Source organism: Berghia stephanieae, chromosome 2 (assembly GCF_034508935.2).
Source record: "Berghia stephanieae isolate SIO BIC M18660-M18661 chromosome 2, UCSD_Bste_1.3, whole genome shotgun sequence".
In the NCBI taxonomy this organism is placed as follows: domain Eukaryota; kingdom Metazoa; phylum Mollusca; class Gastropoda; order Nudibranchia; family Aeolidiidae; genus Berghia; species Berghia stephanieae.
The window spans coordinates 64639712-64658053 of NC_088361.1; the positions used below are offsets into that span (position 1 = coordinate 64639712).

The following is an 18342-nucleotide window of genomic DNA, read 5'->3' on the forward strand; positions in this document are numbered from 1 at the left end:
GGAATTTTCACATACAATCTATTTTAGACCAGAATTCGTTTCCCGTCTTACTTTGCATCGGTTGATTTGGCACAGATGCCATAGTTATTTATTCTTAGTCTTAGCATAGAAATAGACCATATGGTGATGACACGATAATTAAAGAATAATAAAAAAATAACAGCAACAATAACAATAATAATAACGCTGTGTCTGGCAATAAAGAAAACGATTATTGGCAGACCCTGTAAAACATTTATCCACGTTCCAGAAATATGATAATGCACATAGAAATAAGGAAAGTTAATGAAATATCATTAAAAGCATACAATTAACCAACAATAAATCAGTCGGTGGATAGTAGGTTACTATACTATATTATATACGCAATAGGCCTATACGTCAACATTCATGTGGGTGTCATGGCCAAATGGTTAAGTTGTTTGCCTTAGTAGGCTTGTCGGAATGGACGCTGTGTGTTCGAATCCTGGTTCTATTTATTTTTATTTTCTTTCTATAGAGAGCGTTGCAAATAATAAATGTCCCATTAGTGCCGCGCTGAGGACCGGTCCTTGGGACGGTCTTTTAGCTGTGAACCGGGGATCGGTCCCAAAGTGGAAGACCGGCGGCGGTCCTCACTTCTTATCACCTTTCAACGGTCTCGCGCCATACTACTTCCCCAGCGATTCGTTGCCTCGGTTCTTTGCCTATCTTCCACCAATCACCACCCATCCCACTTAATTAATCGCACCCACCCCCCTTTGCCATACACTAAACGACACAGACGACCATAGAGGCAGACGACCACCTCCTCCACTCCGCAAACCGCCCTTTCGTGTGTGAGATGGGGGAACAGGAGGTGCACGCCTTGGACGATTCCATTATACGGGGTAAATTTCAAAATTTACTACACCATAATGATCGCAATGACAATGATCTATGATGAAGGCATGACCCCTCTTCTCTAATGGGTTATTGTTTGACATGTGACTACTAAAGAGATGTGTGTGTTTGTGTGTGTGTGTGTGTGTGTGTCTCGAACCTAGCAAGTAGCAAGTCCGATTTTTTGTTTTCTTTTGTCCATCTCTTGTCACCACTCCTTTCTATCGCATTGTTGTTATTTAAAATAATACAATAATATAAAAATTTCGTTTGGTGTTTTAACTAATCAAATAATATGAGTTTCATTCGTTTCTTCCTTCCAAAAAACCCAGGTATAACGTCTGTATTTTTAAAAAGTCCAATAGAATATTTGGGGACCCCGATAGCTCAGTTGAGAGAGCACTCTCTTTATACGCATAGGGCCAGAGATCGATCCTGGGTGCAGTCGAGTTTTTTCTGAATCCCTGTCTACTCAGCAGTGAATGGGTAGCTGGGTTTGTTAGATCTGACGAAAAGTCACCATCGACCCCACTTATTACTTATTACCGCATCCACCCCCTCTTATTATAACTTCACGTCTCTCTCTTACTCTTCAATGCTCGCTGCCCTCTAATGTGTGTGTGTGTGTGGGGGGGGGGGGGGTGGTGGTAGGAGTTGCGTGTGTGCATCAACGCCACGAACAACTCGATCAACGCCTTGGGCGATTCCATTATCTCCGTTAATGGGATAAATTTCAAATTTTATTTACGCTAAATTATCGAAGTAACAATGAAGTACGGTGAGCAAATAAAGAAGGCATCACCCCTCTTCTCTAATTAGGTTACAATTTGAAATGAGTGTGACTACTCCGTGTGTTTTACTCCTGTTTTCATCGTGTAGCGGTCTCAAGTCTTTAACGGTTCAAGAATGAACGATCCCACGGTCCCAAAGGTCAAAACGGTTCGAACTTCCAACAGTCTCTCAGGAATGTTCAATGTCGAAAAGGACCGGTCCTTGCGGTTTTCATTTCCCAGGGACCGTAGGACCGTGGTCCTTAAGCTTGCCAAGGACCGCCCCGCACTATGTCCCATCCACCCCCCCCCCCCCTTTTTTTTCTTTTAAATCTTTTTTTTTCTCTCTCTCTCTCTCTCTCTCTCTCTCTCTCTCTCTCTCTCTTGGTTCCTTTCTATAGAATATTGCAAATTGTCATTTTCGTCCCCACTCTGATCTCAAAAAGTATATACTAAAAGGATAAAATAATTCAAAAGCAAACAAACAAAAAAATTCAGAGGGCGATCAAACGGTCAGATTAAAAAAAAAAAAATGAAAACAATTTTAAGAAATTCATGCTCAGAAAGGGACAAGGCCAAACAATAAAGGAGAATAGAATAGTCTAGCTCAAAAACAAAACAATGATGATGATGATAATAATAATAATGATAATAATAATAATAATAATAATAATAATAATAATAATAATAATAATAATAATAATAATAATAATAATAATAATAATAATAATAATGATAATAATAATAATAATAATAATAATAATAATAATAATAAAAACAGAAAGAGAGGGGTTGGTTGTTTTCGTTTATTTTGGTCAAATTTATAACTTATCTTTCTCTTAAACAGGTAAATAGGTAAATAGCTAGTGAATAGATGAATAAAAATAGTAGTAGTAATAATAATAATAATAATAATAATAATAATAATAAATATTTCTGAAAAAAAAACAACCGAACAAATAAGTAAAGCAAAAAGGGAAAACAATTCACATCATCTGGGAAGTATAAAAAAAAGAAGAAAAAAAAAGGGAGCAAGAGGATGCGAACCAATGCAGCAAAAAGGAACAAGATGAAAGGTGGTCTAACCCACTGAGCTGTCTTTCCACACCGATATCTTTGTAACTTAAAATTCATGTAAGAGCTAGATAATTTTCCACCATCTTTGCTTCTTTGTTTTGATAGTCATTTTCATCTCTGATTCGGATAATATGCTGTTCGATCTAGTTTATGGAAGCGTGGTATTCAATTGTGTTCTTTTGTTTGAGGAAGACAGGAAAACAGTAGGTCGATTCTGGGGAGAACAACACCTAGGCTTAGGGATTTGTCCGCCAATTAAACAAATCCCCGGCCATCATTAATATCCCCAAAATTGTGGTCAGAATAAACAAATTATAGAAACAAAAGAAGATCAATATAGATAACAGGTAGGTAGGTGGTGAATTTTTAATGTTTGGTGGACTATGAACCGATTTGCTGATTACATGTTTCTTGCTGGTTGAAAGAAAGGAGGTGGAATTGTCAGTTTGATATTTTCAGTTCAAAGTGTCAAAAACTTAAATTTCATTGATCCATTTGCTTTTTAAAAAAGCTGAATTTAGCATATTTGAGCACTGTCTACTTTCATCTTTTGTATTAAATATAATTTGATATTAACTGATTTGGGACACAAATTACCATTGAAATTTTTTCAGATTATTTGGTATTTTTCATGCTTAGTTGCCAATAATCGTTTTTCTTTATAGGCAGACATGTCTGGCAATAACGACAGCCTAATAAAAATGATAATAATTGAAAGTATTTTCTTCAACGCTTAATGGTTAATTGGCCTTGAAATTGTCATTGGTGATTATTTTATTTTTTGTAGAGAGGAGTGCTCATAGACCCAAAAGACAAACATTCTCATTTTATTAATAATGTTAACTGGGAATTCCATCTGCTTTTATTTCTAAGAGCAATGTGTATAGATAGAACGAAGATGACGTCACTCAGGTCTATGTTATTGTTTTTTTTTGCCATCCATTCTTATGAATAATTCTCACTAAACTGTATTAACCAGACTATAAACGTTCAAGGTTACGCAAAGTTTTGTGTCTTGGTTTGTTATATTTCTGGCTGGCAATGTTGTGAGTTTCTTAGTCAAGCGCTCATCATCTATACATTATACCTGTTTTCTTGTATTTCAGAAACATACACATATATATATATATATATATATATATATATATATATATATATATATATATATATATATATATATGCATTGGTTCTCAACACTATATGCATTTACTTGTGAAATTTTACATCTACCTTCTTAATGTTCTTGCTTTTATCTCACACTTGAGCACAATGCTCAGATGTGGAATAGCATAGTGCCTGGGTAGAGTTCCTTAGAAGCGCCTGGTTTACCGGTCTCCCCCCCCCCCCCCCCCCCCCCCCCCCAGCTTCCTCGGAAGACTGTGTTGCATTTCTATTAATTCAGGCAACACCCTTGATGTGGAGCCAATGTGTCCAGCATATCTGACAGGTTTTTCGGATACAGTTTGTATGGGAGAACCTGGTTCCTTTCAGTATCCAGGTGTGCCAACTACTATGTTGGTTAGTATTATTTAAAGTTAGCAATTTTGTATTGGACAAGGACATGGCATAGGAATGGCACTCTTCTTTTTTGATGTAAAGGCGATTGGTTTGAATCCTTATGGAGAAAGAGAGATTCCAAAGCTTTGTTGATACAGTTCTCTTACTAAAAATTTATCACATTTGTCAATTAAATAAACATAAAGTGTTGACAAAGGTTGCTATCTAAAGACATCAAATTTCTCCTATATCCCTTATTAATCTTTAAATTTATTTTCCCTCTCCAACACCAGGTACATAATACGAACACCAGTCATCAATGATTTGAATATATTTGAACCAGCGTTATGAATCCAGATGCCTGTAAGGATGTCATGGACAGGAGTCGCATCCCTTATGAAAGTCTGCAGGATTTTGGTAGCAGAGCAACAGCAGTTGGGTTAGAGGAAATTTCATTACGAAAACAACTTCCACTCAGACAACAGGCAGACAAACCAGTGCTAAAATACAACACATCCCTCAGCAAGGCCATCCATCTCTTTAATCCTTTGGAGGTGAATGGTGGCACTGTAGCAAAAGATTTGTCAGTAGACCCTGGTGTTGGAGTATATTCAGCCACTGGGCTATACTATACTGGCAATGTAGGAAGCATTTCCTCAAACCCTGCACCTGATGTGGTATCATTTTCAAGGAAGCCTGAACAAAATAATACTTATCAAAAATTCCACCAGTCCTTTCATCAAAAAATCAGGAAAAGTCCAACACCTACAAATCCTTATGTCAGACCAGTCAGTGCTACAGAGATTGCGGCTAATATCAATGGGGAAAAGTCTAAGCGCATGATAGAGGCTGCTGCTGCTGTTGCATCAGCTGTGCCAGAGAAAAATGGAGTAAACCCATCAACTCTTCAACGAAATTCTTTTTTGAGACCTTTGAGTGGTATTTCAAGAGAGAAGACAGATTCTATCAAACAGACAAGCACGACTGCCACTGCAACTCATATACCAAAGCAAGTGGATGCTTCCAATGCATCACAGTCGTCACTGAAGCGAAATGCTGATAACAATAAGTCTGTAAAAAATGCAATGTTTCAGTTTGCCAGCACCACTTCGTATAAAAATCCAAATGCTACTCAAATTAATAGACATCTTGGTAATGGAGGTTCCTCTTCAACATCCTCTAGCCCTATGTCTCAAACTTCTGAAAAACTGACTTATAATTCAAACAAGCCTTACTCTGAAACTGTCAAAGTTATTAAGCATGATTCTAGTGGCGAGAGTCACATGCCACACTACTTATCTCAAAACCAACTTGGTGCCAAGCAAGTGCATCAGTCATTGAGATTTATTAGTTCAGGTAAATATTTTGTTGCTTATTGACATCACATTGTTACCAAAACATAGAAGATGACAATATGTGATACTTCATTACTTTTTAGTTTTTTTTGTGTGATTGCTGTGAAATTATATTATGTGAAAAAGCTAGCTAAGCTCCTATTTATTAATATATTAAGGATTTTTAATAACAATTATTATATTATGGCTATTTTTGTAACACATGTAAAAAACCACCACCACTTCATCATTCCTACCATCACTACTACTACAATCACCACCACATCATCATCCCTACCACCACTACTGCTTCAACCACCACCACATCATCATCAACATCCCTACCACCACTACTGCTACAACCACAACCACATCATCATCCCTACCACTACTACTACATCTACCACCACCACATCATCATCCCTACCACCTCTTCCTCTTCCACGTGGGTCGTAACTTAGCACTCCACGATAATGTTGCATTTTTAGTTAAAATTTTTCTACCATGTTCTATCCATAGGCCCTCATTTTCTCTCTCTTGTGCGAATATGTGGTCTTGTGGTATGAAACTTGCCTTTAGATCGGATTCAGAATTCAAGCCTCACTCGGCGCATAGTTGAGTCCTGGAAAAGACTCTTTACTCACATTCTCTCACTATACTCGGGTGTAAAATGAGCACCTGGCTGTTAACAGTGTTGTCTCTGTCCTGAAAATTGTAATATATCGCCTAACAGGCATCACGTCTCATTCTACATGTTACGCTTGGTCAGGGACCCTTTGTAAAGTACTTTAGCATGTTTAGTGGCTATTATGCTATAAAAAGGTCAAGTTTAAAAAACAAATTTTTTCAAATTATTTGATTTTCAAAATGTGTCTGGGAGTTTCAGTGTAATCTTCAAGTTTCTAATCCAGAAAGTTGAATTTATTCTAGATATAGATAAATTTCATTTTTTCCGATAACTTTCAAAACCTTCAATTTATTCTTTAAGGATTTCAACATCTGGATTTTTGAATTGGTTTTGAACATATCATTGTCTTTCATTTCTGTCCTTCTAACAAAGTCATTTGTAGTTTTTTAAAAACTTAAATTTTTACTGTCTCCCATGTGGAGTGACCTATAAATTTTGGCATTTTATCTTTGGGTGGTTTGAGATCAATATTATATGCTAATATGATTTTGGTTGTGGAAGTGGTTTTTTTTGTTTGTCTTTAGACATGACCTTTTATGCCAGTCTTAATCTCTTTGTGTTGCTGTATCAAGAGGCAAAGTCAACGCTCAATGTCTCTCCTTCCCTAAATCTCTGTGCTTCCATGAGTTTTTGAAAAGATGTTTATGTAACTCTTTTGAACCCTTTTTCATGGTGCTTATCTTTTATTTTTTGTTTAGACTAGTAAAGAAGTCGAGATGAGGACCCAGTGATATTAACTGATTTGAAAGCTACCTTTTATTTGACAATGAATTACTTAGATCGCATTCAATACCGTTTTTCTTTCTTTGGGCTTGGCAGATTCAAATCCAAACCCTTATTCTGCTTATTCTCTCTCTCTCTCTCTCTCTCTCTCTCTCTCTCTCTCTCTCTCTCTCTCTCTCTCTCTCTCTCTCTCTCTCTCTCTCTCTCTCTCTCTCTCTCTCTCTCTCTCTCTCTCTCTCTCTCTCTCTCTCTCTCTATTTGCCCCTTGTCTCTTATCATTATTCATGTAAGTGTCTATTGTCCAACATTACATTTCCTCTTTTTTTCTCACCTCAAAATATTTGTATTTGCTTTTATCCCTCCTTCCAGAATCAGATGTATCAAATAAACCAGCTACAGATGGCCTCGAAAATACAGGAACTTTAAAAAAGATGCCAGTTACAAATACTTTGACAGGAACTGTCTACTATAGGAAGACATCAATCACGGAAAGTACTGAAGAAATGGACAAGAAATCAGTGAATAAACCTCAAAAATTGCCCACAGCCACAGCACAATCTGACAATTTGAATAACAATGTCATCAATGGAAATTTTACCCGTCAACTTTCCTCACTTTCTCTGGACAACAAATCACCTTCTCATTCTGTAGCCAATGCATCGTCTTCTTCTTCCAATTCTCGACCCACATTTGAGCGATCTAATGCAAGTATTCAACTTGTCACAAAACCGCCCCCTTCTCAACAATCTCAGAAGAAGATAAACTCACCTCCTTTAAGTCACATATCAACGACGAAGAAAGATGTGATCAAGGAAATGACAACAAATAACACATTGACCAAATCACAACCCCATGGGCAACAAAATAAAGATCTTAAACCGCAAAAGTTAGTTTCATCTTCAAGATTGAATGCTATTGCAAATGGAAATATTAAAGCAAATATTGGAAACAAACTTGTAGAGCAACGTCCCATGGGAGATGGGGCACCTGCTAAAAGAGGTTTACGAAAAGAAATGGCTAGAGATATGGGTGAGGATTATGAAGATGAAAGTAATGATGGTGCCAATGGAACAGATTGTGATGATGATGAGGATGATGATGACTTTGATGATGGCGAAGGGTTTGGGGATGAGGATGATGGCTGCAGTGGGACTACAATGTCAGGGTGAGTTGTTAATTTTTTATTTGTCACACAATCAAACCATCTCCAGTGACACCCTTGCATTTTTTTTGCAATATTTTCAACATGTTCACAGTGGTCACTTTTCTCTGTGATGTTAGTCGACGGTTTGGGAAAATCGTACAAAAAATGATTTTGAGATTTTGGTGGAAAACATTATTTTATTATCTTAGAATTAATGTAATCCAAGTGCCGCTTCTCAAAATATACTATAAACACGTTGAAAAGGTTATAGGTAGTCTGAAAAGTGTGAAAAATGGAAAGTTATCTTGCTATTTTCTCACTTTGTCATTTTCCCAGTGGTATGGGATACTGTGTCAAATATTTATCAAAATCTTTTCCATGACATCGTCTTAAAATGTGCACAATTATTATAAAGATAATGTATTATGTCACCATAGAGGATTATTTTTGATAGGGTGTGTGTATTTTTTTCTTATAATCCAAATTATAAATTAAAAAATATAAATTTGTCAGAAAATTTGATTCGCAACCTTTTACAACTTTGTATTCATTTAATACAAATCCCATAAGCCAAACCCATATGCATAAAATCTCTCTATGTTGACACAAAATGCTACAATGTTGGTAAGAGGGAAGACTATGGAGGTTATTCCTTCATTAGTTTTTGCAGAAAATGTACCACAATCTTGTTATAATTTTTAATGCCAGACCCCCAAATTAGGATGCGAAACGGGTATCAACTCAAATTATGCATTTTTTTCACCAAAAATGTTGGGTTTTTTTAATACCAAGGTTGCCAATTTTATGTATTGGCCTATTTACGGAATTCAGTATGCTATAAACCCTCAGTATATTTTCCAGTTGGAAAGAAGTAAGTACCTAATGTCTTTTTACTGGAGTTCAACACTCAGAAAGGGGTTGGTATTTACGAAAAAGTTAATGAAATTTTTGCTTCCTGGACTGGCAACCCTCTTTTCCTATAATGACAATACAGAATGATAAAAAACGCCCAATATAGGTAATCAATTTATTATTTTTTAGAAAAGACCCAAACCGTTCCTAAAGTGAGCATTTTGAACATTCTTGACTCTGTTATCTTTGTTATTTATATTTTCTTCACATCATTGTCAACAAAACAACCTTTATCATACCTTATGCATTTTATTTGCTGAATGTCTGTAATGGTGGTTGTAACAAATAATGTAAAAGTTTTTTAAAGAAAGTATCTTGCTCTTAACTTCATGGTTCCTTAAGTGCTATTTGATTTGCTTATTACTTTTATATATATATATATATATATATATATATATATATATATATATATATATATATAATATATATATATATATGTGTGTGTGTGTGTGTGTGTGTGTGTGTGTGTGTATATATGTTTGTTTGTTTGTCTTTATGGTTGTTATTTTAAGTTTAAACGTAGTTCGATTTGCTTTGTTTCTATTGTTTGGTAACCCAAGTTCATTTGATGAGTTTTTGAACAGTTTTAGTGCAAGTACTTATTCTATAAGGTAATATATATATATATATATATATATATATATATATATATATATATATATATATATATATATATATATATATATATATATATAGAGAGAGAGAGAGAGAGAGAGAGAGAGAGAGAGAGAGAGAGAGAGAGAGAGAGAGAGAGAGAGAGAGAGAGAGAGAGTATAATGCAATCCTTTTAACACTGAAAATGTTTTTAAGAACTCATCAGATGAATTTGGGTTAGCAAGCAATAAAAACAAAGCAAATCGAATTACGTTTAAGCTTAAAATAACAACAAATAAAACAAACGAGAAAAACAAAACAAAACAGGATTTTCCAATGAAGATGTATTGTGGTACTCCTATACAAGAGCGAATCTATATGCTAACCCACTTCCTTATTTCCTGAGGCTTTATATCCCTATGGTATAATAATTAGCTTTGGTCTTTGTTCTTTTTTTTTTCTTTACTTATTTATGAGCTGCTGATGGCGTCTGAGAAAACATTGATTCAATTTATTCATGTCAATATCGGTTCAATAGCTCACTCCTAGCAACCATTCTACAATAAATTTCAATTCATTGGCCCACACCTTAGTGATAGTTTAGCACGCGATAATAATTCGCGGCACTTACTCATGCGACCTACTACCTTACGGCATCCAAATGAATGGATTAATAATAGTAAGTGCAACTCAAGGTGCAGCAAGGGGTCACTTTAAGGCTATAATAATGCTAATTTTGTTATAATGCAGTAGGTCATGACTATTCTTGGATCGCACCATTACTTCACTGATTGTAATCGTCAGCTGTTTTGATTATTTAATCCAATAACAGCTAGATTGAATTTCTTCGAAATTATATATTTAAAAAAATTTCATTAATACATAAGAACTATTCTTTTTCACCTAGAGAGCAGTAACAGCGATGCGACTCGGGCTTTCTTGGTGAAAACAATACTATATATTTATAAGTTTGGAGTAAAATCGAATCCGCCTGCAAAGGGTTACATTGAAAGGGAAGCATGCCAGTTTGTCACAGACCGACCCTGCCTCGACTGTGCCCTGTGCATGATGGTAGTTATTACTGACACACTCAAAAAGAGTAAATGAATGATTGGTTGTATGAATTGAATATTATTTTTCAATTGCTTTTAAGGAAAGAACATTCATTGTTGGAATTTTACAGAATAATTTGATTTGCACGCAAAAAGAAAAAAAAAAAATTAACATCACAAGCTGAATGGACATTTTAGAGGGACTATCTCTGCACCACCAATTCGAAGGTGGAGAATAAAAAACTGCAATGTTGCATTAGTTATTACTGCCATCTTCACTCAAACACTTAAATGAAATAACAAAGCGATCTTCTTCATGAATCTTCTTTCAATACTTGGTTCTGTTTCTTTAAAAAAAAGTTTGTATGAAAGTTTGTATGAAAACGATGTTCATTGCAACTGGAAGTTATGAGAAGAGTGGCTTGAAGGGCTCAAATTAATGTAGGTATACAAACATATTCCATAGTACAACAAATATACCGGTATCTTAATTTCGAATAGCAGGACAATTGAAAGATACTTAGCGTTGACCAACCTTGGTGCTTTGGATTTTCATAGACAGTAACCATGATGCTTTCATTCATTTTTGATATTGTGAATTTATGATAGGGTGATTTAAGTTTGAGGGGGTAAAAATTTTCTTTTCTTTTAGATATTCTTTGTCCATTCTACGATTGGGGGGATAATAGTTCTTTGACCGTATTATGACCGCTCAGGCGATTGTTTAATCAGCCATGTCATAACCAGCACAATCCAATCATTCATGTATGAAACACGTGGTGGATTTGGCAGGTATCGTTCTGTAGAACCAATTATTGACCGGGCAATAAAAAGAATTTATGTAGGTGTATTAGTATTATAATGCCTTGCGTTATCCCATAACAACGACCGTCTGTCTTTGATCTAAGTCACCAGTTCGACAATGCCATAATAATCGCATTGGAATCTCAAGGCTGGGATCAGACATCTTACTTTGCATTTTGCTGCTATCTAGTTAAATTTTTTTTACACGGAATAGATAGATATTGAAGCCAATTGTAACTTGATTTTGCATCTTATGGAAGTCAATTGTAACTTGATGTCGCATTTTATTGAAAATCGTTACTTGATTTCTCACTTTAAGGTAGCTGGGTCCTGAGATATCACTAGAATATTTCATTTTTATTTTCCAAATTTTCAATTTCTGTTGGGTTTTTTTTTTTTGTCTTCTATCATCATTCAGAATTCGATTCAAAGATCGCTAAATATGACCTAGTATTTATTCTATAGAGCATTTGGTGAACGAATGTATATTCAGATTGCCCCTGACAACCTTTTTATTTACCTTGGTTTCCACCATATTTTCCCCATCAACATAAATGTTTGAGCTAAATTATATGTGAAGTTCTATTAAAAATGGAGACTTTTTAGCAGTGAACGGTGCAGTAAAGCCACTGAAGACTTAAGTGCACAGTATTTTTATCATTTTCGGTTCGTTTTTGCCTTTTTCTATTTCCGAAATTCACATTTTTGTTCGAACTTAGAATTTTTAAATCACAATTGTGAACTATCTATTAAATATATCAACATGAAACTTTGCATACGAGTTATCAATATGTTACTTTATCTCCTGAATTATAAAACCAAGTCTCAAAATCAATATTTTTCTACCTGTGGGTCTCATGCATACGTAATTAGGGTCATTTTTCCCCTCAGGATTGTACTACTTGCACATCTCATCTTCGGTCATACAAATATTTTAAAATTAAATGCAATAATTTTTAATTCAGGACATGAAATATGTTCTAAATGAGCTATGTTTGAAATAATTGTATTGATAAATAAAAGAAGATTTGTTTTAAAGAATACCCTTTTTTTGTTTACGACGGCCATTTTGGATGCCTAATTTGCATATTCAAAAAAAAATCATGCATAAACATTTCTTACTTTATATATAAAAGTACATCAAGTAAAGTTAAATTTTAAAAAAATGCCATTTCAAGGGTCCTGCTACCTTAATGAAGTCGATTGTCTCGACTTATTGCATGATTTATAAATCAACTGTAACTTGATTTCACTTCGTCGTATTGTTATAATTATAAGATCGAAAAAATAAGAGACCTGACCCCTCTGATAATGACTTCTTCTTCTTCTTCTTCTTCTTCTTCTTCTTCTTCTTCTTCTTCTTCTTCTTCTTCTTCTTCTTCTTCTTCTTCTTCTTCTTCTTCTTCTTCTTCTTCTTCTTCTTCTTCTTCTATGTCATCATATAAACCGATTGACTCAGTCAGACTAACATTACTGTCGATGTTTCGTACCCCCCCCCCCCAAAAAAAAAAAAACAAAAAACAAAAAGAAAAAAAAAAAACAAAACTAAAGAAAATATATGGTACCTTTCTGATAGTCTGTAGTGTATCTTTAACTCTATCCTTACCAACCATGGCAATAGAAAAATTGTCACATTCGTTATGATACAGCCAAACTTTCTCTCATACTGATTTCTTTTGTACATCGCAACATTTTAATAAACATTTTTGTTATGAATATAAACATTTAACATTGTGTTGTAGAGCTTGTTTTGCAGAAAAAATATCATTAGCATAGCTTACAGCTGTCGTATTTGAGTGGGGGAAAATATATTTTGTCTTAGTTGGGTGAGACATTTTGAGGAAATTCCCCAATGCAAGGGATCTCCACCTGGTCCTGTCAGCAGCTTTTCTTAGGGCCACCTCGAGGGACAGACCTCTCTGCTTTAGGTCCCTCTCCATGGTACGTCTTCGGGTATCCTTAGGGCGGCCTCGCTTCCTTTTTCATTGGAGCCGTCCTTGTCAATGTTTCCTCATGTCTGCGACTTACATGCCCCAACCATTTCCATCTTCTCCTCAAAATGGCATATAAGGGTTAAGGTCTCAATATTGTTTATATTCTTGATACCAGCAGATAAGTTGTACTATGCACTGGTCGTATTTGGGAAAAAAAAAATGACTAATGATAAATGTCAACATTAGATTTTGTGAGATTTTTATTCTTCAATGTTGAAATAAAAAATATTAACAGTCAATTACAACAGTTTTATTATCTCCAGTCGACAGTCACTTTTATCTTTGTCATAACTACGGTCATAAGCGCAAAATCTCTTTAAAATCAATTCTGTCAATGATCAACCGTCCATTGATATTGATAGTGTTTCCTTTGCTATAAATTCTGTTTGTCTTTCATAAAAAAAAAACATTTTCACCGTCGCCTATTTTTATGGAAGTTTCGGTACGGAGACTCGAATCTATCTTTATTGGTCACATCACTGCAGCACAATGAAACCACAACGTCGAGGACCAATAATTGTTCAAGGTATCAGCGAAAGCCTTGCTTTTCTGCACCGATGCACAATCTTAAATGAAAGAATAGTAATACTCAGGGACTTGGGATTCTTTCTAGATTTTATCAAGATTGGGTTCCGCCAGGCCGATTCCCTCGGGTTTAAAATTCTAAATCAGTGATTGATCCGAGTAATTTCAAGTATCACATCTAATTTGATAATAGTCACTTAGTTTTGCCTATAATACACAACACACACACACACACACACACACACACACATATATATATATATATATATATATATATATATATAGAATATATATATATATATATATATATATATATATATATATATATATATATATATATAATTGGTGGATGTCCTGTAGCTCAATAAATTAACAATTCAGAGTAATACAAAATGAGTAATGTGAGTTGATTTTACTCATTTATATACTTTTCTACGGACATTACAATGGATTACGCCGAGTAAGACACAGAAACGAGTTGTCTCGGCCACAAAAATGTGAGTGAAAATTTGCATTATATATATATATATATATATATATATATATATATATATATATATATATATATATATATATATATATGTGTGTGTGTGTGTGTGTGTGTGTGTATTATATTCCAAGTGTAATTATGATCAACTTCTACATATTGTTTCGAGCATTCGAGCATATTGTATGTATATTGTATATATATATATATATATATATATATATATATATATATATATATATATATATATATATATATACCATTTCTATATTTCTATATAGATCCTTTAAGCAATGTCCTTTTCAGCTACAATACACTTGTTAATAAATAAAAAATAAATTATCACTCTTCTTCTTCTTTTTCTTCTTCTTCTTCTTCTTCTTCTTTAAGTGGTTATTATTATTATTATTATTATTATTATTATTATTATTATTATTATTATTATTATTATTATTATTATTATTATTATTATTATTATATATCAGGTTGCGACAAAAAACGCGCCGCTCTTTGTCGTCTTGTATCTCTACGGGTTGTCATTGCATTTATTATAAAATTCAAAATACAAATAAAACAAATCCTTATTCGTAGACTATCAAAATTTCATTGATATGAATTGAGAAACGAGAAAAAAATATATCTAGCTAGACTGAGATCTTGTGATTTTTAAAAACCGTGTTCAGAAATGCAATATCCGAGTAAATGACGCAACATTTTAGAGAGTAAAATGACGATGCTCTTAAATTTGTTGGTATTTTTAGCAAATATTAAATATGTCACCATAAAGCATTATTTTCATCATAATTCTCCTCATCATATAAGAAATCGAAGTGACTATTCTCACCCCCCGATGCTAGTCTTCATAATAGTAGTCCACAATTGTATGTTTAATCCAAAGGTTGTAATGCAGTAATTTGTTAAGTTTCTTGTCACAAGTTGCACAATTAAAAAAAAAATAAATAAATCAAATCCAAATCGCAAAAAGCCGGCGACGTTTTTTTCGGTAATCCAATCGGCCGGGGGGTGAGAATAGAGGCAGTCATAAGAAATAGTTTATGTAGCACACTCACATCCTATTTTGGTCCAGCGGTTACAAAGTTAGCACTATAAGTGATCAATAGCACCGTCGTCCTCTTTAATGACGCAACGTCTCTTTTTCCAACTTTAAATGCACTGTCAAATTTTCTCTTCTAGCATAAAATAATTTTTTCTTTCAAGGGCGCTTTATTATGGTTTTGACAGATATATAACTGGATGTGCATAGAATGTCCAAGGCAGAGCCACAAGTGTCTTCTTTAAAGAATTACAACGCGCGAATGCCACACTAATTCGCGTCATCTTTTCGCATATATATATATATATATATATATATATATATATATATATATATATATATATATATATACATACTCACATATATACACACACACACACACACACATATATATATATATATATATGTGTGTGTGTGTGTGTGTGTGTGTAACATACCATCACGTTCATTTAACGGCCAGCTATGTCTGTACTTGTATATAATAATTTAATATATATCATAATTTAATACGTTGTCCAAAACATAAATTGCAATCTTTCAATTTCCCCCCCCCCCCCCCTCCCCCCACCCGCTTTCATAACATCGAGTACAGAGTGCTTTATTGTTGTCCAATCATCTAACACTGAATATTTCATCAACTTTCATAAATCAATATTTTCATACCTTTGATACGGCCAATTCATTTTTTCTTCTTCAAAACAACATGAAACAATGTCACTACATATTATTATATTTTATTTCTGGATCTTGCGTCAAGATTTTCGAGGAACTGCACTTACGATAATTGTGTACGTCGTCTACACTGAACATAATATCAGAGTGACACGAATGTCTCTGGAATGGATTGAGTTCAGGGTTCTACATGACAGGCCGTTTAAATTATAACCTTTGTAAACCCACTACAACGGCCCTCTGATCACGAGGGGTTAATATATTGGCATAATTTATGATGACAATAATTTTGTCCTCTAGTGTGAAAAAGGGCAATTAATGGCTGAAGCTTGTAGATATTATAACACAGTTCTAAGCAAATATGTTATGTTGTTAAGCGTATAAAATCAATAATGTCTCTTGTATACTCGTGGCTACAGGCAATGTATACATTTGCTGTTGTCACGCGGACGTCCGTTTAGAGGGGATTACCTTATCATTCCTGGAAAGGAATAATTAAATAATTGAGCTTTATATAGCGCAATATCCACTAAATGTGCTCAAAGCGCTTTACAAGGGGTCCCTGGTCAACAGCAACATTTAACATGTAGGACGGGACATAACGCCTGTTAGGCGATATTACAATTTTTCGGACAAAGACAACGCTGTTAACGGCCAGGTACTCATTTTACACCTGAGTACGATGAGAGTATGTGAGTAAAGAGCCTTTTCCAAGGACTCAACTATGCGCCGAGCGCGAGGCTCGAACCCAGGACCTTCCGATCCGAAAGCGAGTGTCATACCAATAGACCACATAGCCGCACAAGGAATCATGAAGAATTGAGAGGCGTGGTGAAGGGCATGGTAATGGTAAAAAAAAAACACGCTCGTCTTTTAGAGTGGAATATGGTTGTCATTAATCTTTGTGATACCCGTACGAGTTCCCATCCCATAACTGATCTATTCGCTCCAGGCGGTGTTACAACAGGAGCTATGTCTTGTGGGTGTCTCTGACTTATGTCTTGATGGTCATAATAAATCATGGTCTTTATAGAGGTTTTTGTCAATCCAAAGCCATTCCATCTTGTTTCATATTGTCGGTCTTTAACACACCGATGTACTCTATCGCGACCTGTTCTGATCTTCTGTTCTCGACAAAAGATTTGTCGCCAGAGTGACTTCCCAATTTTCAGGGGTTATTTGGACTTTAAATATTCCTCGTCATAACATTGTCCAGATGGGAGATCTATGCGGATTTCTCCGACCTGGATATGCGCTGTGCTAGTAGTGTTGCAGTTTCTGTAGCGTTTTGTTTTCCGGGGTTGAGTCGCTGGCCATACGTTCAAACGGTAGCGAGACTTGGGGCTAGTATCAAGCGGAGATAACACTAGATACATTATAATATTGCTTACTTTTTATTCGGAAAAAACAAACAAACAGCAAAACAAAAAGGAAATGAAATAAGACTTGAAGAAAAATAAAAGCGAAAAGAAAAAAGAAGCAAGAAACAAACAAAACAAACACACACACACACACACACGCACACACACACACACACACACACACACACACACACCCACCCACGAAAATTTAAAAAAGAATCAAACCAAATAAACAAAGGCGGAAAATATTAATAATACATTCTGACTCAATACAGGCACTGCTCCGCAATGCCAGCACACACACGTTAGTCGTGCAAAAATCTCGCTGGCTATTTCCGAAATATACAGACTAATCATTGTAAGTCCATTCAAGTGCTATTACATTCAATCTGTCAGGGCTCAATTGGAGAATTAAGGGACAATGGTATTGCCGTGGGGTTGGAAAATAATAATTTGTCCTTTCGTTGATGAATCGTTTTATTTATGTTAGTGTTAGGTAGGTAAGATGAGTGCGTTATGTGATAATATTATTACACGACAGACCTGCATAGAATATGTTTGCTTTGAACCAAGCAACGGGGAATGAGAGAGTGGGTGAACAAATATTCTTATCAAAGGCCTATTATTACAAGCAAGAAAAGACTACAAGGTTTCTTGGAGGGCTTCTGTTTAACGGAGCTATTCATTAGCAAGTAAATGTTTTATGATTACAAGACGGGGGGGGGGGGTAGGTGAGAGAGACAGAGAGAAAGAGAGAGAGAGAGAGAGAGAGAGAGAGAGAGAGAGAGAGAGA

The 18342-nt window shown here is 34.9% G+C and overlaps 1 protein-coding gene across 4 annotated transcripts in view; it reads left to right on the forward strand.

Annotated features, from left to right (window-relative positions):
* The window catches only part of LOC144965345 (uncharacterized), a 56020-nt gene that overhangs the window by 346 nt on the left and 37332 nt on the right, over nucleotides 1-18342 (forward strand). For all 4 annotated transcript variants that reach the window (XM_078900592.1, XM_078900589.1, XM_078900591.1 and 1 more), the window contains exons 2-3: nucleotides 4499-5561; nucleotides 7320-8115. In XM_078900592.1, coding sequence (XP_078756718.1) covers nucleotides 4553-5561; nucleotides 7320-8115 — 1805 coding nt within the window. In that variant the 5' untranslated portion in view covers nucleotides 4499-4552. The remainder of the gene's footprint in view (nucleotides 1-4498; nucleotides 5562-7319; nucleotides 8116-18342) is intronic.